Consider the following 22343-nt stretch of genomic DNA (forward strand, 5'->3'; position numbering starts at 1 on the left):
AAACTGTCCCCTCCTTTGATGTTGTTGTGGTGGTGGTGTGCCATCAAGTACTTTCTTCCTTATGGTGAACCTACAATGGGGTTTTCTTGACAAGATTTGTTCAGTGGCGGTGGATGTGCGCATGCCATTGCTGTCCTCTGAGGCTGAGAGCATGTGACTTACACAAGGCCACCCAGTGGGCCTATATGGCTGAGCCAGGATTCAGACCTTGGTCTCCAGAGTCATAATCTGAGGCTCAAACCATTACACTACGTTGGCTCACACACCATGCTGGCTCACACCTTCCATCTTCAATGGAAATTTAGAAAAGGTAACACACTTAAAAGTACATGAATGGCAGGGTTCATTTCCTCTAATATATATTATTTGGGGGATAGCTAAAGGGCACAACTAAAAATATAGTAGGCAGCATTATTTTTTTATTTACTGTGATGAGCAATACTTACTTTTTACTGTTTTGAGTGCTTTATGGGGGCTAAAATGGTTTCTTGGGGCATTTTGAGGGCATTTTCTGCATTCCTAATTTTGGGTCATTTTCTTACTTTCTAAATGGATCATCCCCCTTCCCCCAATAATGGAAATACAATCAATAATGCAATTAGTTATTTAATGTTATTTAATGTTTCATGCTGCCGACTTCTTTCTTTCAGTAAGTTGCAAAGGTGCTACAAGATCTCTCTGCATACTGATTCTACAGACTAACACAGCAATATCTTTGTATTCTGCCCTGGTGTATTTTCACTGTTTATCAGAACCACAGACTACATCTTTTAGAAATTCAGACCTGAACCACAAGAGTAGCTATTGCCAGGTTTTTCAGCAATACAAGCATCCACAGAGCTTCTCTGAGAGCTTTCATTTGTTTTGGTCTCTTACCAACATTTTATCTAACCAGGTTTCTTCAAACACAGGTTTTTTTCCTCCTCCTTTTTTAGTAAGAAGATATCAGCTTTACAAAGACATGTCAGTGCTGGCATAGCAAAAGATAAACAGCCTCCAGACAAACCAACCCCACCGAGTCTTCCACTTGCTGAAGGTTAGAAGAATAAATGAATAGATTTATATTCATTGGAGACGATAGCTCAGTTGCAAAGCAACTGCTGGATTCCACTGGGAATCAGTGGCCTAATGTTTGCAAGAATATTGCATCTCGTGAGGATGCTGGAAAAAGGCTTTGTCTGTGAGCACCTATCGTAGTCTCTTTACTACAGTGGCTGCACTAGGCAGTACAGAGCAGCCATAGCAAAAGAGATTAGCACAGCAAGCTGGACCAACCTCATTTTCTGTATAGAGGGGAATACAACAAGCTTCCTGTTCTATCCAGCATCTCTTCATGGCCAGCCATTGGGCTGAAGGGAAGGGAGGAATCCAGTACAATTATTATTGCCATGAGGTCAGGAAGGAGATCTGGGGCTTGACTAGGTTGCTGATGTTTTTGTCCCCCATCCCACCTGCCCAGCTTCCTTGCTGTTAGTAACAGGATGCCTACTAGGTGCCCAGACAGCAGGTCTCTGAAGTCACTTCCAGGCCCATAGGATGTTAGGGAGATGACAGGGAGAAGAACATCTTCCACAAATCCCCCCCCCCCCCCCACACACACACAGCCAGGAATTTCTTTCCTGCTTGGTCCAAATCCACCAACCCCAGAAGTGCTCACTCAGCCAACATGCATCAACTCACCAGATCTGAAAAGCTGGGGACCCACCCTGAACAAATGTTTGCACTGGGGCTTGAACCCATTCTCACCAGCCCTGGTCAACTGCCAAGCAACCCATTGGGACAGATATTTGTGTATTTGAAAGCATTTGGAGAGTCCCCCCCCCAGATAAAAATCACCTCAAAAATTGCACCAGTGAAAAATGCATTTTAAAAAATTCAGATGGGTTGGGGGGGGGGGACTGTCAGTGTGTTCAAATATTAGAAAAGTGGGATCCAGGGCCACACTTTCCCCACCTTTGGTTTAGCATTTTAGAGATTTTATTATATTAAGTTGTATACAAGTACTACAAATAAAGAAAGAATGGTGTTCTCTTTCTCTCTCATTGAATTGGGTTCCTTTCCGAAGGGGTGTTAACTGATTTAATGGGAAGCAGATCCACAGGGAATAATCTTTGGCTAAAACTGAAGTGAAGAAATGAGGTCTAAGAGGATATTCTTCAGTTGCGAAAAGATATGGGTTAGCTATGGAGTTAGGGGGAAAGATCGCTAAAAATAGTCAGGCCACTCTAGGAAGACTTTTCTATTTCAGCAGATGGATATTTTGGCTAACATAAAAACATTAAATTTCTGAAAGCACACCGGTTTGACTTGGCACAGCTAATCATTTGAAGTATAAACAGCTTTTTTCTCAACAAGAAGGGGTTTTTTTTTATTATCAGTTATTCTATACAGCTCTATTTGAAACCCTCTGTACCTGTTCTGTGGGGAGGTGTTGTAGGTATGACCTGAAACTGATTTGATGATAGCAAAGCAGTATCAAATCGGAATAATTAGGAAAGACATGCAGATTGAGGGTAATACTTTTTTAATCAATACTTTGGAAGTAGAACTTGAGCCATTATTTATTTTATAATTGATTCATTACTTGTTATTGTTTAAAGGAAACAAGGACTGTCATCAAGTATTTGTTCAAGAGCAACACATTAGTAACAAGTAACCTCTCAGGTACTTTTATATATTTTATAGCATTTAAAACAATTAAATAAAATAAAACAGTTAAAAAGACATAAAACACTCCAAATCCCAAAATAAATCCTGAAGTAATATTTTAAGATGATTTTTACACTAAAAAGTTACAGTATTACCCATTGTTATGTTTTTTCACATTAAGCTATTAGATGTCATTACTCCCCAAAATAACACATTACATTTAAATTTGTTACTTTTAATAAGTAGCTTCTAAGGTATAAGAAGAAAAACAGTAAACATAATAATGGGGTGATCTAGTTTTTGCTGCTGTCAGACTGGCTCTCACATACTTCTTATGTTCTGTTCCCAGATGACATTTCTATCCTTGACATATGTCATTCCTTGAATCTGGATGACAGCCGTTCTAGCCCATAGGCCCCATCTTGTTTCCACTCAGGTGGTCCTTTGGCTTATGTTGGTGTCCTGTTTTTGCACCCCATAATTGTACAGAAATGTTGATTAAGCACAGCTTATTTCAAGGTAATCTTCGAGGAGTGTGACATCTGTGTGCAGAACAGGCAAGATTTCTTGTGGAACTGGAACTGCACTAGCTCTAATAGGCAACATGTAAGCCCAATTTTAATTTTCCGAAAGCAAGCTCTGCTCCATTTTGGTTCTAATGCAAAATGGCAGTGAGCAACGAACATGGTAATTCCCTTAAATCATACATATTTTACATGAAAGCAAAACAATTTGTAATAGCAATGTGGCCTCTCCAGTAGCTACAGCTATCATGGGTTAATCACTCCCTTAGGGAATTCCAAGTACTCATCTGTTCTTCATTTTCTGCTTTACCCCAAGGACACGATTATCCTGCGCCGATGGTCATATTCTCTGTCATGCCTTATTGGTTAATTGCAGCATCCTTTCTAAAAAAGAAGGAAATCAGGTAAGATAGTTAAAATCCCTTTCAGATGGTTTAATGGCTTCTGAGCGGAAAGTGAGGTGGACTAGTAATTAACCATCCTGGAAAAAAAACATCTACAGCCACCTACCCCACCCTCTTCCAAGAGATATTGTTTCCCCCCCAGACTATGGCAAAGTCACTCTCCTGGTTTCTCTTGCACAGCTCCAGGCTTTTCATGTCAAAATACACCAGCTGAGCGTGTAGGATAAGAACAGCCATGGGCTTTTCTCTGCTCCTCGAGACATTTCAAATCTACAATTTTCTGATTAGGATAATACGGTGTATCTTTCAAAGGCATCCCCCCTCCTTTTTTCTTCTTTTTTCTGCCCTTCCCACTCCTGAAATTGTAACTTTTAGAGAGGACATTGCTAAAAATTAAAAACAAAACAAAACAGGGAGGATTATATCCAGCTGGGAGAAAGGTGGCATATACATAAATCAATAAGAATATAAATAAGAAAAAATATTCCTAGTATACATACTCCTGTGCACACAGAGAGGTTAAAAATGTGTGTGTGCTCTACTTGCAGAAACGATGCATTGAACCCATTCCTGAACATTTCCAATGGAATATCTATTTGACATAGTTGACATTGAAGCATTACCAGAAATCACATTTTGTTAATCTATTTACAATAGTATAAATGGCATTGCGTAGCCAACTGTCAGCCTGGCTGCTGTAATTAATAACTTTAATGCTAGTGTTCCTTCAGGACAGGAGACAGTCACACCACTGACCACTTATGGTTTTGCTGCATCTCCTTGGCTATTGTCCAGCCTCTGTAGGAGAGCTTAGCTCACAGGTTTCCTTGTTTTTCTTATCTCTTACCCATGTTGCAGCTCTTTAGTATAGGAATGCAAGCTAGATGAGAAGGTCATGGAAAGGGTCTGAATGGTAAAACCTACCTTCATACTTCAACATATTTTATTTAGTATTCAGCAAAGGCTTTTTTTCTTTTAAAGGAAGGTGATACCCACAAGCATTTCACTACATTTTTACCTGCATTTGAATGCCTTTGTGTTTATTTACCAACCTTTTTTTTCCTTTTCAGAAATGAAGGATCCATAAAGGCAGTAAATGTGAAAATCAGATCTCAGCCACAAAATCGACTGAGGCCAATTGAGACAATTGTAACTGCCTAAGGAGTTATAGAACCACTATAAGTGGTTAAAGTGTTGGACCAGGACCAAAGAGATCCGGATTCTAGTTCCCACTGAGATATGAAACTCACTGCCACAACCTTGACTGAGGGGCGGAACAGACCACTGCGAAGGGGCAGCTTCAAGCCACCCATGAGAAAGCTGGATTGGGGCTGCAGCAACTGCACACCATGGCCCCAATCCAGCTTTTTGCAAGTCCAAAAAGAAGCAGCAAAGAGTTGCTCCTTTTTGCGCCAGCAAAAAGCTGGCTTTTATGCATCACTGCAACTTTAAAGCATCCAGTGGTGTGCGGCATCTAAACACCATGCCACCGGAGCACCTGGAAGACGGCCCACATGTGGGCAGCTGAGTGACTAGAAGCCAGCTTCCAGGTGCCTTGGGGTTATGCGTCATGCAAATGCCACACTTTTCATGCCGGTCTGTTTTGGCGCTCAGTCCCTCTCTTTTGGGCTGCATCTGAACTGCAGAAATAATTGAGTTTGACACCACTTTAACTGCCATGACTTAATGCTATGGAATTCTGGCATCTATGGTTCTGTGAGACATTTAGTCTTTTCCATCAGAGACCTCTGGTGCTACAACAAATGATTCCTACGATTCCATAGCATTGAGCTATGGCAGTTAAAGTGGTGTCAAACTCAATTATTTCTGCAGTGCAAATGTACTGCTAGCCTGAGCTACCCCACAGGGTTGTTGTAAGGGTAAATACTTCGAGCTCACCAGAGAAAGGCAGAATATAATATAAAATATAATGGTGGACTCCTGCTGACTGCAATGTGGTTTCGATTAGACCTGTCTCATGTTGGTCTACTACAAAAAGGGAAAGCCATTAGTGCTGAATCCTCCTACATCATAAAAGCCAAGTAGATTTTTGGTAAATTATGAAGTGGTAAATTTTGAAAGCTCTCTTCATGACAGATCTCACAGCTATGCCCCAAGGAGAGTCCAAATATATGTGACAGATCTGCAGCTTGTTATCCCCTGAGGCTTGGTGCCAGGATCCCTCATGGATACAAAATTCTGTGAATTCTCAAGTTCCATTAAATACAAAGGCATAGTAAAATTGTGTCCTTTATGTCAAATGGCAAAATCAAGGTTTGCTTTTGGGAATTTATATATTTTAAAAATATTTTCAAGTTGTGGATAGTGAAATCAGTGGATAAAGAATCTGTGGATATGGAGTGCTATCTATACACGTTTGCCTGTCTGTGTCTGTTATACATACTTGGCATTGCAACAAGAATAATTTACAAAGCTTATTATTGCTGGAAAAAGTCATTTCAGTAACTATTGTGAAGCAGGCCATCAAACTCTGATAAAAGGAAGCTGGAGGAGAAGTTTTAAACAGATGACACAACCATCAACATTGAGCAAAATGCCTCAGCAGTTTGATTCTACAAGTCCCAGCTCTGCTACACTGTTTAGCTGGCAATGAATATGAAATATAATTTATGAGACAAACAACAGTTTCCAATTACGTAATGCCATTCCAAATCATTCACGGCATGTATTTACCCCAAACAAGTCCCAAGTTGGCTCACAAAATATGTTTTAAAACAGACAGACAAATAAAGAAACAAACAACAACTCAGTTCCGTTTTAAAGCACAATTTAAACATCACTATAATATAACATGGCAAAAATATAAAGTCTTTAAACATACCAAAGCAAAAACCCCAATAAGAAGCCTTCCTGGACATCCCATCATGTACTACATGGTCATGTATGGTATAATGCATTTGACACATATTTTTGTGGACTACAGCATACTTATGTCACAATAAATTGTTGGCCTTTAAGGCGCTGCAGAATTCATTGCCAAGTGTATTCTTTCATATCATTGGCATTATTTCTGTCCTCCACCACTCATGTTAAGGAGTGCAAGTGGGCCTAAGCAAGTAGGCTATTTCTTGGTTTCTCCTAAATCACTCCTGTCCAGCTTCCAGATCTTTGGGTTCATGCGTAGAAACCTTCATTGTTGAATGAATAAGAGTTTCATGGCAGACTTCTTGTTCTGTTCCTGCTCAGTTCATCAGAGCACGTTCTGATGTGCTTCCCCAAGGACTGTGCCCAAAACCCATCTTTCTCCTGCTGGAAGATGCATGCTTATCTTACAACTGATGAGATGCTTAACAGTTTGCAGAGCATTTGCTAGTAAAAAATAAATACAGCTCAAGCTGTAAATGTTTTAATTAATACAGTACAAAAACAGTACAGCCTTTTCATGAATCATTTGCTACAGGGAATTTTCAAGTACAAGATGGCTTGGGAGAGCTTGAAACATGTACCATATGATAACATTTGACAGATGGGGATTTTCAAAAATGGGATGTACTGAGTTGTTATCATAATATCAGGCACATGATGTTCATATGTGTTCTCCACCCCCTCCTCTTTCCCCTCCTACAATCTCTATAATTGAGGAATGAGAGTAAACTTTGTTGAAATAAGTATGTGTTATTAAAATCAAATAAGCGTATTTGAAATTGAAGAAGCTAGCTCAACTGTAGCAAACTGTAGCAAAAGCAAAATAAAATTGACTGTTCTGCATTTATATGACAATCATAAAAATGAATTTTATATACATATTACATAGTATAGAGTATCTTAAAGCATTTAGGACTGGATTATTCACCTTTACTGCTTGCAGATTTTATTCCTGCATTTTAAATCACAATTGTTTAATTGTATTAGCTGCATTCATGCATGTTGATCAGTGATATAGTCTTTCAGTCTTGTTTCTTTTAAAAAGAAACTAAAATTGTTTTTCTCCTCAGAATCGCATAGTGTGCTTATTTATTTACCATGTTATACTAAACAAAATTAAGCATTTAGTTACTCATTGTAGTTAGTTGGTTACATTTTGAAATGTTACCTAGGTTTATTTTCCTATTAGGTGCCCAAAACAGCTTACCTGATCTACCGACTATGCAAATTGAAATAACAATAATCCACATCATTTGATTTATTCTGCCTACCTACCATTACCACTACCACAAAGCAACAACCATTAGACCATTATCTTTGCTCAGTTCTAGGCTACACCGCTAGTTGTATAGTTTACTGACTTGTGTAAGTCATAGAAGAAGAATGAGAATGGAAATGTCTGTAGTATAATGGCAAAAAACATACTTTACGTATGTATGTAAAAGATTCAATCCCAAGCACCTCCAATGAGAGCTAAAAAATAACTGTGCAGAAACTCTAGAAATCTTAACTCAGCAGCTACATCCATGTTGCAGAAATAATCCAGTTTGAAAAGGCTTTAACTGCCACGGCTCAATGCTATGGAATTCTGAGATTTGTAGTTTTGTGAGAGATTTGTCATTCTCTGTTACAACAGACTACAAAGAATCCCATATCCCAGAATCCCATATCATTGAGCCATGGCAGTTAAAGTGGTTTCAAACAGGATTATTTCTGCAGTACAGATGCAATCAATGTGAGAAACACCAGGGACTCATTGACACTACATAATTATAGCACCTTTATGCCACTTTAACTGCCATGGTCATACCCTACAAAAACCTGGGATTGGCAGTTTAGGCTGGGGCATTTAGAACTATCAAACAGAGTGCTCAAATTTTGGCAAAATGAAAATCTCAAGATTCATGTAGCCATGGCAGTTAAAGTGGAATCATAGTACTATAACTGTGTGCTGTAAATGGGTCCCAGTTAGATGGTTAAATGTTTGAAGGACTTTTTGTGCTCTGTGCCATTATATGACATGCAAAGATTTCACTTTTTGATGTAAGTATCAGGAAACAAAGAGGAACAAAGAATAAATAAAGTCAAACCATGGAATTTAAGATTTAAAACTACACAAAAGCAACATTAACTATTAATAGGGTTCTATGCATGTACTTAAAAGTAAATTCCAATATATTCAAGGATCTTACTCCCAAGCAGGTATCCACAAGATTGTAGCCTTGTTCATTCTGTATGAACAGTTACACCAGTTTTGCTTAATGACACTTTAAGACAACAGCAAAGCAGCCATGAACTGTGATACTTTACAGAAAATGTTTCAAAGGGACTAGAAACATCTATTACCCAATACATTTTGAACAAACTTCCCTGGAAGAAAATAAAATTGAACTCAGTGGGGCTTACTTCTGAGAAAACCTGAACAAGGTTCTACATCCTGACAGTAAGATCTGTTTGACAATGGAACACACTCCCTCAGAGAGTGGTGGAGTCTCCTTCTTTGGAGGATTTTAAACAGAGCCTGGATAGCCATCTGACATGGGTGCCTTGATTCTATGTTCCTGCATGGCAAGAGGTTGGACTGGATGGTCCTTAAGGTATTATAATTTCTTAATCAAAAAAGAAAGAAACAAAAGAAAAAGAAAAAAAAAGAAAAAATAATTTTGAAATTTTGAAACCATTAAGGGACCTGGAAATCATAATAATAGGATTCAGAATTGTATTGCTGAACAAAATTTGACTTAGCATTGATTAGTGCTGGGAAGATCCCAGAGAGCTGAATTTTGCAGATGCAGCAAATCAGAGATGAAATGTGACTAACCTGGCAGAATTTAGTTCCTACTCCTTATGAAGTTGCATAATAATATTCTTGTTCCTATTCTACTCCGCTCACTGTTGGAGTGTGAAAGGAGCCCTTGACTGTATTTGCTATTGCTATCTCTCTGACAATGTTGGCACTGAGATTGTGCGGAGGGTGCCCAGAGAGTGGTATTTCAGGCAACTAACATCTGAGGAGTACCAACAGCTTGTCGGACAAATTGCCACTGGATCTTCCATGACATATAAAAGGTATATGTAGTCCCTTGACATGAATGTCCATGCATAATCAACTGTTGGGGGCGGTGCTCATCTCTGTTACTAAAGAGCCAGCGTTGTCCAAGGACTGCTCTAGTGGTTATGTGGCTAGCATGACTGCACCAAGCACTGTTCCCACCAAAATGGTACCTATTTATCTACTTGCATTTGCATGCTTTCAAACTGCTAGGCTGGCAGAAGCTGGGACTAGTGACAGGAACTCATCCTATCATGCAGCACTTGGGCCCCGAACTGCCAAACTTCCGATTTTCCAGTTGTCACAACTGGCATCTTAACCACTAAGCCACTGCATCCTACATTACATATAGTTCTGACTTAATCTTGACACTCAGGTTTACTCTACCCCCTTCCTCATTTCATGCTTATAAATCATTGGATTTCACCACAACAATGGACTATACAATGCTGTTCATTCATGATCCACAGTTCCAACATTATCTATCCAATATCCTTTCATGAGCTTGTGCAACTGCATTCAAATAGTAGGCTTCCAGTCACAGCATAAAGCCAGTTAGTTGCAATCATACCCTTTCCTGAAGGTTGGTGAAGGTTATCATGCATGCCATTACAAAATTTAGAACAGTTCGTGTTTCCTTTGAGAAAGTACTCTTTGGAGGTTTTGCTCATTATGAGCTTATTTGGAACTTTCTTCTTCTTCTCTGAAACTTCCTGGTCAGTATAGTTTGATGCTTGGTCTGAGAATATAAAATTAGTGGAATTGTACTAGGAAATCATTGAAAATCAAGAGTTGAAAGCCAGCTGTGTTTGTTTTACTTCAGCCTGGAAATGAAAAGTTAATTGGTTCAGGTCCAGATTATTTAAGGGACTGTATTCTCCTGCATGAATTTGCCTATGATCTGCAATCTTTTGGGGAGGCCCTGCTGGCTGTCCTGCTGCCATCCTTACAGGAACATTTAGTGGGAACACTGAAGGAGAGGGTCTTCTCAGTGGTTACCCCTTTCCCAGAAGAGCTAGACTGGCACCTTCCTTACTATCTGTCTGCAAACAGGTAAAATTCTTTTTATTCCAGCAGGCCTTTTGGGAATTGATTTTTCAGGGAAAACAGGCCTTGCATAATGTGCTGGACTTTTAAGTGTTGTTGTGGTTGATGTTTTAATTTGTTTTAACTGGTTTTAAATGTTATGATGGTTTAATTGCTTTTAAACTTCTGTATCCTGTTAATTTTTAACTATGTTTAACCATTGCAAGCTGCTTTTGAATCCCAAACGGAGGGGGGAAAGTGGAATACAATTAATTCTAACAACAACTCTGGGTTAACAGTGAGACTTTTGTATAAGTGTCTGTAAATTACTGAACGATGTTCTCTGTCTATGGTAGGGATGGAGAGTCATGTTTGTCAGTGCCTGGCTAAGATGTGTGTTTGAAGAAGGCTGAGAGGTCAGATGTACTATCCGAAGGAGGCTGGGAATAACTGCAAAATAATTTATCACATGAAGCTGTTTTATGCTCATTTGACTTCTCCATCTATTTTCTAGTAATTCTGCTATTTACCTATAATGCCCTAAGTTCCCTAACAACTGATGTACCTTGCAACTCAGTTTGCTGGCCATTAGGGGACATTAATAATCACTCTAACCTCATTGTCCAGTCACCAACACAAACAATATATATCTTTTGATGAACACACACACCTGCATTGTTCTGTAACCAGAAGACCTTTTATCGCATCATATCCATGATCTATACCTGATCCTAAAAGTTTAATTAGCTCATGATATAAAATTACTGCTTGTCAAGGAAGAATTAGCTCAGCCTTCTCTAATATGGTACCCTCCAGATTACAACACATACCATCTCTTGGCAGGATAGGAATAGGAAATGTTAGCTGGAGTGGTGAGATGATGTTCTACTCCAGCATATTTGGAAGGCACTAACAAGGATGTAAATGGGAAGGTGGCAAAATGAGGGCATTGTTCACCACAAACCTCCCTCCCTCCCCAAGAAACTTCCCTTTAGTTGTTCATTCCTCTCATTTGAAGTGAAAGCAAGAACTTTCCCCCCTAAAATATATAGAACTTGAACAAAGGTCTGATTTTTGTAAAGCTTTATTCAATATAATAAAAGAATTTCTAAGGTAGGCATACCTGTTTAAAACTTCTAATTCCACTGCATTCAATCATCTGAATATTTGGGGATAAACATAGGTGTGGGTTTTTTTTTTTTTTTTTTGGGTGTTCTGGGCCCATTCATGGTTATTGTAATGTTGTGCACATTTTGCTTTCATAGGAAAATCCTGTTACGTCCCTCAAATATTGGAGCACTTTGCTCAGACCGCTTTCCCTTTGTTTTTGACTGATTAGATAGAGAACACTTTTCCTTTTGTTCCTGACTAACTTAAGTGTGGAATTGTTTGAATTCACCCTAATTATATGATTGCTATGCATTGAGCAAAGCTACTGGTCCCCCTGCTAAGGTGTTGCTAGGCACTTAAAAGACTGGGGGCCCAAGCCCATAGATCCCAAGTCTGCATAAAATTTGCATGAGCTAAGACAGATCTGTATTACACAAGGTATCAATATTTAATGCAACTGGAACTAGAGATCCATGGGTGCAAGACTCGCAAGATTCTTCCTCATCATTGTGAAAGTGTTGCTGGGCTGTGTCCTTTTCAAACACAGTACAGAGTTGACAATTTGGGATTGCTGGACCCTACACCTTATCTTTTAGTTGGTCAGTACCTTGCAGGTTTATATTGAATTGGTATTGACTGACAGAGTATACCTGGGAAGGGGGAGGGAGCACATGACACACAGAGCTGAGTATCACATAACGTACAGAGCCCTGTCCCCCAATCTTTCCGCATGCTCTCTGCTCCTCAGTATTTACTGTCTGGGGTGACAAGCTAATGGTAGGGCTGGCCCTGGACATTACAAGATTTACCAGTGCCCACTAATTTAGAAAGATTTAAAGGGAGATTAGCCAACAAAAATAAAATCTAGGCTGAGATTCTGCACCCAGCAAGCAGAGCATAATGCTCCACCTTCACAGTACCCCATATCTTTTCCTGACAGCTGAAAGCTCCAGGAGGACTCTCACCCTCCAAGTGATGCTGCTTACTGGTTGGGAGGGGAGGGAGGAGGAATGATGAAGAAGGAGGCGATCTTAACTTGGAGGAGGAAAGACATGACGATATATTTACAGATAGAGTACACTGTCATTTTTCTTCCCCTGGGAGCCCAGAGAAGCACTATCTTCATTGTCTACATTGTGTCTTCACTTCCTCCCCCACCCCATTGAATTGCATCCTCTCCCAGGGCTTGATATCTGTGGGGTTAGCAAATATTGGATGGTGTGCAAAGGGACAGAGAATAGTTTCTTGCATCCCATAAAAAAAAAAAAAAAGAAAACCTCACAACAGACACACACATGGAAGTCATGCTTACATGGATGCTGTCTGTAGTTCATTTACAATCAGATGAGAAATCCTCCAGTTTTTGTCCCCCCTCACAGTCAAAAGAAAGAAGAAAGGAAGAAAATAGGGAAGAGAGTGAAGGAATCACAGGTTTATTGCAGTTAATTCTTGTAGTTGGAGATCATTGTTATGATAAGGACTCCATGGCAGACACTGTGCTAAAATGGGTAAAGAACAACCAGTTGCTCAGTGCCCTATTTAATGATGCTGACTGTGAGTACAATGAGATGATAAGCTTGAGGGGAGGCAAATGTATGGCAAATGTAAAGTACCACTTTTGCCAGGCAACCTGAAGACAAAAAGCAGTGAGATGGAAGCATTGTTTAAAGAAAGAAAACCATTTCCCACTCTGTTTCTGTATGAAGTCAGGCCAGCATGTAGGTGGCTAAAAATATACAAGTTAAGAGTCGAGTCAATGTGTCATTTATTGGAGAGTTGAGTCCAAGTCAGATCATTGAAGAGACTTGAGTCTGAGTCAACTGACTCAAATCTACACCACTGGTTACAAGTTATATGTGAAAATGTATTCAGCCTAAAATGGAGAAGCTGAGTTATGCTACCACCAGAGGTAATATTTCTATTTAACGTGCTGAATTATAAAACTCCTACCTACAAAAATATCAGTGTGGCAAAGAATTTAGCCATTTCCAAAATGGAATTAGATACCAATATAAGATTGTACCAGCCACTGTGCCCCTTGGCAGCCATTTTGTGACCAATTCCATAGCTAGCAGTCATTCCATTGCTGGGGGCAAGGATTGTTCTATATGTCATTAACAGCATAACATACACATGCAGGGTGAATTACTTGTCATGACCCAGCAGTTGTATTCTTCTGACAGTGGCTGAAATTGAGTTGCACACACAGCAACATTTCACATTGCCGTTGTATACCGTGGTTGTACATGTGCTTGTGCATTTCACATTGGAGTTTCACATTGAGTATTGAGCATTGCACAAAGGCACCTTGTCATTAATAAGTGTTGCCCAATGTTGCTATTTTGTATGAGGACTGTGTAGTGGTGGTGTAGCATATCTCCACATGTGGATATTCATGCTGCACTGAGATGATATTGGTTTGCAGCCTATGACTGGTGAGTCTCAGTCATTTTCTGCTCTTTCAAGTGGTCCCCGAAGGTAGGAAGCTGAAGAAACCTGCTTTACAGCACTACCCTTGGCTATGTAATATTTAATGTTACCTATATAATATAGGTGTGTGTGTGTGTGTACACACATATATACACACATACATACTAAAAGTCTATTAAAAGTATATAATACATATGGCTGAGATTCCACCTCAACATTGGGAGGAACTTCCTAGCAGTAAGAGCTGTTCCACAGTGGAACACACTCCCCCGGAGGCTGGGGGAATCTCCTTTTTTGGAGGTTTTTAAGGAGGGGTTGGATGGCCATCTGTTGAGGGTGCTTTGATTGTGTATTCCTGAATGGCAAAGGATTGGAATGGATGGCCCTTGGGGTCCCTTCCAACTCTATAATTCTTTCCTGGATTAATTGATTGCTCCCAAATATTATTATATGTGTTAAGCTTCCCTTTCACTCTCCTCCTTCTGAGGAAAAATGGAGATTGTTGCACATTAAGAACCAAATCAGCTCAAACAATAATAGCCATTTGCACATTGCCAACAGAATGAAAATGCCTCACTTCAGAGAGAACAAAATAGGATACAGATTTACATAAGTGCTATGTGTGAATTTTACCTGCACAAGATGCATATTTAAAAGTAATAAATGGAACCACCTCTTGCCATCATGAGGCATATGAGCAGTTGACCAGTGGAGTTTATCACATGGTAGGGTTGTGCCCAAATCCTGTGGATAAACGGGGTTTAAGACCAGGAATATCCTGCAAGAGCGGGATTGTTTTAAGATGACATCACACAACTTGGGCATTAAACAACATTAGGTTGTGCAGAATCCGCAAAATTGCTCCACTGTTAACTTTGAGATAGCGGCACAATTTTGTGACTTTCTGCATGTGCTAATGTCAGGTTAATATCAACAACACCCAACATGTCTGAAAACAATCCTGCTCTTGTGGGATATTCCCAGGATTTAAACCCCATTTATCCATGGGATTTGGGTGTGTTGCCTCCCGTGTGATAAATTCCTTTGTGTTTGCTCACTCCAGCTGTCTTTAATGACTTATTGGCCATTTCAAGATATCTGCTCAAGGCTAGCCTGAAATATTGTGCTGCCTGAGGCAGAACACCACATGCCTCCCTGCCAGTTGCTCCATTTAAGCTGCCTAATAATCAAAACCAAATAAATTTTCTTTTGGCACATGGGGCAAATACTTCTCCCCATTCCTGGCAGTAATTCTACAACAGAATAACTGTATGCTGCCCTTTTAGGACACCAAAATCTTGCTATCTCACTCTGCCTAATGGTAAGGCTGGTCTTGAATCCTTTGTGCGTGGACTCAGAACTCAACCCCATTCATCTTCAGTGGGGCTTACCCTCAGATAAGTGGGTTTAGGACTGCAGTCTTAAGTGTCATGGCAGCCGGTTCATATTCTTTATTAAGCTCATAAGCATCTGATGACTTGGAAGTGGCACTGATTTTTGAATGAGCAAGAACAGAAAGGATTTGATTTACATTTTTTTTGTTTGTTTGTTTGTTTTGAAAATAAGGTCAAGGTTTCTGCCCAAATCTAAAATAACTGTGGCCGAGATCTGAAATACTGCTCTCCATCTTGCTGAAAACGTTATTCCCAATTGGCATGACAAGACAGTTTGTACTGTAGCCTGCAAGAGCTTCCATGCATTTCAGGGCTGGTCGTCCCAAGGACATTTCCACCAGTTCTTATTGTCATGATACCCAAATAGCTAGCTAGCTAGATTAATAAAGGAATGAATGAATGAATGAATGAATGAATGAATGAATATCAGTCTCCTCCTTAAAGGAACCAGAGCCCTTTTAATCTATTAAAACAATCTATTATTTAATCTATTCCCAGGTTTGACCTGGTAACCTTGCAGGGGTTTATAGTGGCTTGCTAGTGAGTCGATCAATGCAGGGCTACAGCTGGGTCACATTGCAACCCTGATGCCCTCTAGATGGGTGGGATTGCATTCCCCATCATCCCCACCCAACATAGGGAACCCCTGCAACCTTTTTTTTTAGGGGTAGGTGGGAGGATAGATCTGTTTGCTAACAGTTTGCTAAGAGATCTGTTTGGCAGTGTCTTCCTCCACATCCCAACTTCTTCTCCTTCTTCTTCGGGGGGCACAGCGTCCCCTTGAAGAACCAACCCAGCCAGCCAGCCAGCCAGACAGACAGACAGACCTTGACGTTTGGAAAAGTCCTCTTCCTGGGTGGCATTCTTGTCAACGACAACAAGGAGTCTCTTTTTTGATCCTCCCCGGAGGGGACACTTTCGCCGCCCCCTCTCACCTTGAAACAATGGCACACAGTGTGTGTGTCTGTGTCTGTGAATGAGAGAGAAAGAGAGAGCCTCCCCTCCTCCCCAGTGACAGTCCAGCAGAGGCAGGGGAGCCAGGAAGGCGTGCCTGGGCCCCCCACTTCTCCTCCTCCTCCTCTGCTGCCTGCCTGCCTGCTTTCCTTGCTTGCTCGCTCGCTCGAGTGTTGGCGAGGAGGAAGGCAAGGGAGGCAAGCAAGGAGAGAGGCGAGAAGAAGGGGAAGCAGAAGCAGAAGATGCTCCTCCTGCTGCTCCTGCCGGGCTGGGCGGCTGAAGAGGGCGGCTGAGCAGCTCGGGAGCCTCGCCTGCCTGGACCCGGGATGCTCCCTCCTCTGCTGCCTGCCAAGAGGGAAGAAGAAGAGGAGGAGGAGGAGGAGGAAGAAGAAGAAGAAGAGGGCTGCCCCCCTGCGCTCTCCCTCCGCTTGGCTGCTGGTGCTGCTGGTGGCGTTGGGCAAGAGGGGCGCCACCCGTGAGCTGCTCAGGTGCCAGGCAGGTGGGCAAGCCAAGGGCAGCCTTGGAGGAGGAGGAGGAGGAGGAGGAAGAGGAGGAGGGCTCCGGCCAAGAGAGAGCAGCAGCAGCGGCGGCGGCGGCGGCGGCGGCGGCGGCATCAGCGGAGGCTTGGCTGGAGAGCGGGTCCGTCGCGGGAGGCGAGGAGCGGGGCATGTGGATGCGGGCCGCCCTCTTGCTCCACAGCATCCTCCATGGTGGGTCAGACGGGCACTGCCCCGGGAGAGGGGCAAGGGCTGGCAAGGAAGGAGCTATTTTCATGTTCATGTTCATTTTCTATTTTATCTTATCTTATTTTAATTTTAATTTAATCTTATTTTAATTTTAATTTTAATTAATTTTAATTATTTTTAATTATTTTTTATTCTTCGTGTTTCCAGTTTGTTGCTTTCGGACAGAAAGGGTGGAAAGGCTGGGTATCCTTTTCTTTTTTGAAATGAGCTTTTCTAGCTTACGTTTATTTTATGTTCTTTTATTTCTTCGAAGTGCCAGTCCTCCATAGAAAGAGCCTGTGTGCTGCGCCTCGGTCAAGGGAAGCAAGTCCCTAGAGGCGTGGATATGATTCTGCAGAAATAACCCGCGTTAACTGCCCTGCCTCTGTGCTGTGCATTCTGGGGACTGACGTTTGTGGTGGCTCTGTGGCTGCCACAAGCTTCACTTCCCAGGATGCCGTAGCACTGAGCCACGGTAGTTAAACTGGGGTCAAACCAGGTCCAAAACACACTGCGGAAATAATCCACTATGAGACCGCTTTAAGTGCCAGGGAATCCTGGGGAGTGTAGTTTATTGTGGCCCCAGAGCTCTCTGACCGAGGAAGATGAATGTCTCCCAAAACTACAGTTCCCAGAATTCCCCAGCAGGCAGCCAGGACAGTGAAAGCAGTCTCAAAGTGGATTATTTCTGCAGTGTGTTGTGGACTTATATTTTCTACAGTGTCGATGCAGACTCTTTCTCTCTCTCTCTCTCTTTGGAGAGATAGAAAAACTCTTCCGAGGCTGTCGTCATTTAAATCCCAAAGCCGCCTTCTCCCTTTTTAATAAAACAATAAGGAGGAGTGTGTTCATTTAGATTTTCTTCAGATTCGTTTGCAATGTTTTTGCTCTCGTTAGATGGGAATATGGGCGAAATTTAAAGCCTGCATCCGCTCTGGGCCCCACAACAAACTCCAACTCCCAGAATTCCATAGCCTTGAGCCAGACAAAGAGTTAAAGTGGTACCAAACCAGATTATTTCTCCAGTGTGGATGCAGGCTTGGCTTGCTTCAAAAAAGATAAGCTGGACAAACTTTGGACTGATATTGTGCAAAACAAGCACCTGTCCAAATGTTGAAGCAAAGGCCCTTTTGGGCTTGTTGCCCTTATGCCTCATAGGAAGGGCACGAACCAATAGCGTTCCAGCTCTGCATGGTGTGATGCTTTTATTCATATCAGTGAATACACACCCAGCACCTGCCAGTTGTTGGTACAAAGGAGGATTTCAGATGGAGGTGGATCATTCATTTGTACTTGATCATATTTCCCCACAAATCAGTTACAGAAAACCGCAGGGTGGTTTTTTCTTTCTTTCCTGAAGAAGGCTGTTGATGTGGTCTGAACCACTATTGAATATATGGTTTTATATGCATATCAAGGCGAATCGAAATGTCCAAGCCCACTGCTGAGATGGTCTTTTCCTCACATGTGACTGCCTACTTCTGAGCGTCACACAGTCTGCATCAAAGCTGCCACACCAGAGAAAAGGTTAGACTTGGCGTGGAGCACACTTTGTCATATGGGGACTTTTTCAAATGTCTCTCGTCCATGTCACAAGGGCAGAAGCTACTCTCAGGACTGTACCACTTTAGCAAAAGACTGGATATATGACTTGACCCTTGGTTTTCTGAAATGATTCCACTCTAGGCATTGAGAGAAAACCTGCAGATTGCTCTCGAATGTGCCACAAGAAGTATAGAATCCTAGGGGGTTCTATAGCCCCTATGTTTGAATAGACTTTGCATAGACTCAGTGGCATTCCTGCTGTTTTTAATGGGTGAAGTTGGCATGCAGCCTCATGAACCTGAAATACTGATTTAACATAAGAAAAAACATATAAAGGTGAATGTATTATTTTCTGTGTTATAAATAAGGCTTAAGGATGAGGACCGGTGAGATGAAGCTGCAAAGGAGGAAAGGAATCCAAAATAGATATTAAATATCTTAAACCATGAAGCCAATATCCTGGGGCAGGGAGGAGGATTGTTGATCTCTTAGTTTATCTCTCAGCAAAAGAATTCATAAGCACCTATACTTTGTCAAAATGTGAGGAAGCACCTGAGCTCATGCTCATTTTTCTTGATGAACAGCATCTTACCAACATGTTCTTGGACTTTCTGGTTTGTAATGGAAGATACATTATAATTGTTGTCAAGGGTATGGCAATGCAGACATGTACTTTAATGTAAATACTTAACAGATTTTGCTATGTTCTGTAACAAAGAGATACTCAACAACAACAACAACAACAACAAATTGTGACCTAGCTATATATGGAAACAATGATGGAAATAAAAGGCTTTGCAAATGCTGTTCTGTAGCACAGTGATCTCTCTCCTATTTTAGAAGCAGGTCTTGTAAGCTCATTTCCAGAAACTGTCCTCTTTATGGTGAGCCACAGAGAATGGCCCCTCTCCTTCTGAGGACCAAACTAAAGCAGCAACAGAGTTACATGTGTGCAAGGAGGGTTCAAGACAATTGGGGCCTTGGAGCATTTCCAGAAACAGGGCCACCTTTCTGTACATGCCTGCGCTATTATGGGAGTGGTGGGATAGAAATTAAGTAGCTAAATGAATAAATAATCCATTCAGTGCTAGATACTATGGACAGCACCAGGAGGGGGAGCATATGCAAACTCATTTTTGACCCTACAGCTTCACAGCTAGATCTTCTGCAGTTTTACTCAGGTGGCACACAAAATACTGAGATCAGAAGCATTGGGAGATCCAGGAAGTGACTGGGGAAGAAGAGGAAGTAAATCACACCTTTCTTCTGAGTCTCTAGCCTATGAGGGTTCTGGAGCAATTGCTCTAGTTGAACCATTGATAATCCAGCCCTCTGGGCATATGTGTGAGAATAGGTACATACTATAATTATTGCCCCATGGGGAAAATAACAACAGGGGTTTGTAGGAGGGCATCAGCATATGTTCAATTATGGAAGTTTCATAGAAGAAAAAACACTTGTCCAACCAGGATACAGCTCCACTTAGCATCTCTCCCATGGCAGTTTGCGGACATTAAATACCCAAAGCAGCCAATCCTGTCACATCCAGTTAGAAAGCATGCTTAACATGCTTCAGGTGTATATCTTTTTTAAAAATGCATTAAATTATCCATTTGAGGGAACTGTGACAGTGTGTAGCCCCTGCTAAAGAAATTGTTGTTGTTGCTGAGTACCTTCGAGTCCTTTCCAGTTTATGGCAACTCTAAAGTGGACCTATCTTGGGGTTTTCTTGGCAAAAATTGTTCAGAGGGAGTCTGCCTTCCTCTGAGGCTGAGAGAGTGTGACTTCCTCATTTGGTGGGTTTCCATAACTGGGTGGGAATTAGAGCCCTGGTATCCAGAGACATCGTCCAATACTCAAACCACTACACCATGCTGGCTGTCATTGAAGAAAACTCAAAAGAAAATGTGGAGTTTGGTTCTGAGAATAGGGATGGGAAGAATATTCTGAGTTATTTCTTATTTGTTTCTTGGCCAAACAATGGGTTTCCTAGTTTTTTTATGGGTTTTTCAGGCTATGTGGCCTTGGTTTCTTAGTTGTTGGGAAACCCAGGCAGAAAGAACAACAAAGTGACAAGAATTTGCATCATTTTCCATCAGTAACTGCACATCCCAAAGATATATGGGTTCTTTGTACAACAATGGGTTTGTTAGTTTATAGATAACCACACAGGGCTTCAGAATAGATTATTCTTTCTTTATATAATAGGTTGTCTCACATCTTTGTAGCTCTGTGTGTATCAATGCATATCACAGGGTGACCCACCTTTACTTCTCTGTCTGTCAGAGGACGTTAGTTGACAATTTGCCTCCTCCCTTGATATTTGCATTTTGTGCATCTGGAATGGGGAATTCATCTGAAAAATTTCTCTCCTGCACTGAGTATATCAGATGGGACCACAGATACCTTATGTAGAATAGCCTGGAAGAATCCCTATGAAGGAATGTGAATTGCTCAGGTTCATTAAGGCCATTCACATGAAAATAAACCATCTGTTAAACAGCCCCCACCCCCTTTATTGTTAAAAACAAAGCAGAAACACTACTGTTTGCACCCACTGAATTATGAACATGTTATATATGTAGGTAAAGGTGCATATGACTTTCATTCACTTTTGGATGCCAAAAAATATTTGTATATTTCCTAGGAATGTGCAAAGCTGTCTTTGGAAGTGAGACCAACGGTGGTACCTTCAGGGTAAGGTTTGGAGGGCTTGGAGGTCCAGGGCCACATTCAGCAGAAAGAGCAGAAGGTCACCCAAATGAATTAGGCCTGGCTTACTTCATCATAAAGTAAACTAATACATGCTACTATCCAAAGAGAGTTTCCCTTTAAGACCATGAAGTTTAAAGCCAAACATTATTCCCATGTACCACTGAGGCAGGCTGCTAGTCAGTCTAGCTGACAACTCTCTCAACATTGGCTGGTAGCAGCTCTTCCAGATTTCAGACAATGCTAGAGATGCTAGAGACTATATAATGGCTGCTGGTGGCTTCCAAATTAATGGTGTATCCATTCCAATTTTTAAGTATAAGGAACTATTCAATATGGTACATACTATCCTTTAAAAAATCAACACCTTGGACAGCTCCATTATACTTTGGGACTAAAACCCCCAGTGAATTCACTGTCCCATTGGGTTAGAAGCCACTAGCCTCCACTGACTGAATTTGAGTGCTGGGCTCCTTTTCAAAAGCTAGTATAAATAGAGTCTAGGGCAGTGGTTCCCAACCTGTGGGTTCCCAACCTTCGGGGGTCGAATGACCCTTTCACAGGGGTCGCCTAAGACAATTGGAAAACACATATTTGCATGTGGCAATGAAAATAATTGTATGGTTGGGGGTCACCACAACATGAGGAACTGTATTAAAGGGTCACAGCATGAGGAAGGTTGAGAACCACTGATCTAGGGGATGTTGCTTCTTAGAGGAAAAAGTCTGAAATGGAGTTTTATGATATGCATTATCCAAAACTGAGAACATAAAGCCTACTTCATTGTAGGGACTATCACTTCATGAAAGATTAAGTCAGCCCACATATGTGAGGGAAAATGGTGGTGTGATTGGTGCTCCCACTGAGTATGGTATGTGCTTATGTTTGGGTTAATGGAAGAAAGGTTTTCATCCCAGGAAGGAATGCATCTA

At 41.3% G+C, this 22343-nt stretch overlaps 1 protein-coding gene across 1 annotated transcript in view; it reads left to right on the forward strand.

Moving 5' to 3' along the window:
• Positions 1 to 17057: 17057 nt before the first annotated feature.
• DSCAM (DS cell adhesion molecule) overlaps positions 17058 to 22343 on the forward strand; it is a 486147-nt gene continuing 480861 nt past the window's right edge. The window contains exon 1 of the mRNA XM_089511983.1: positions 17058 to 17139. Coding sequence (XP_089368109.1) covers positions 17097 to 17139 — 43 coding nt within the window. The 5' untranslated portion in view covers positions 17058 to 17096. The remainder of the gene's footprint in view (positions 17140 to 22343) is intronic.

This window comes from Sceloporus occidentalis, unplaced genomic scaffold (genome assembly GCF_023333645.1).
Source record: "Sceloporus occidentalis isolate IW3139 unplaced genomic scaffold, rSceOcc1.0.p SCAF_2, whole genome shotgun sequence".
NCBI lineage: Eukaryota > Metazoa > Chordata > Lepidosauria > Squamata > Phrynosomatidae > Sceloporus > Sceloporus occidentalis.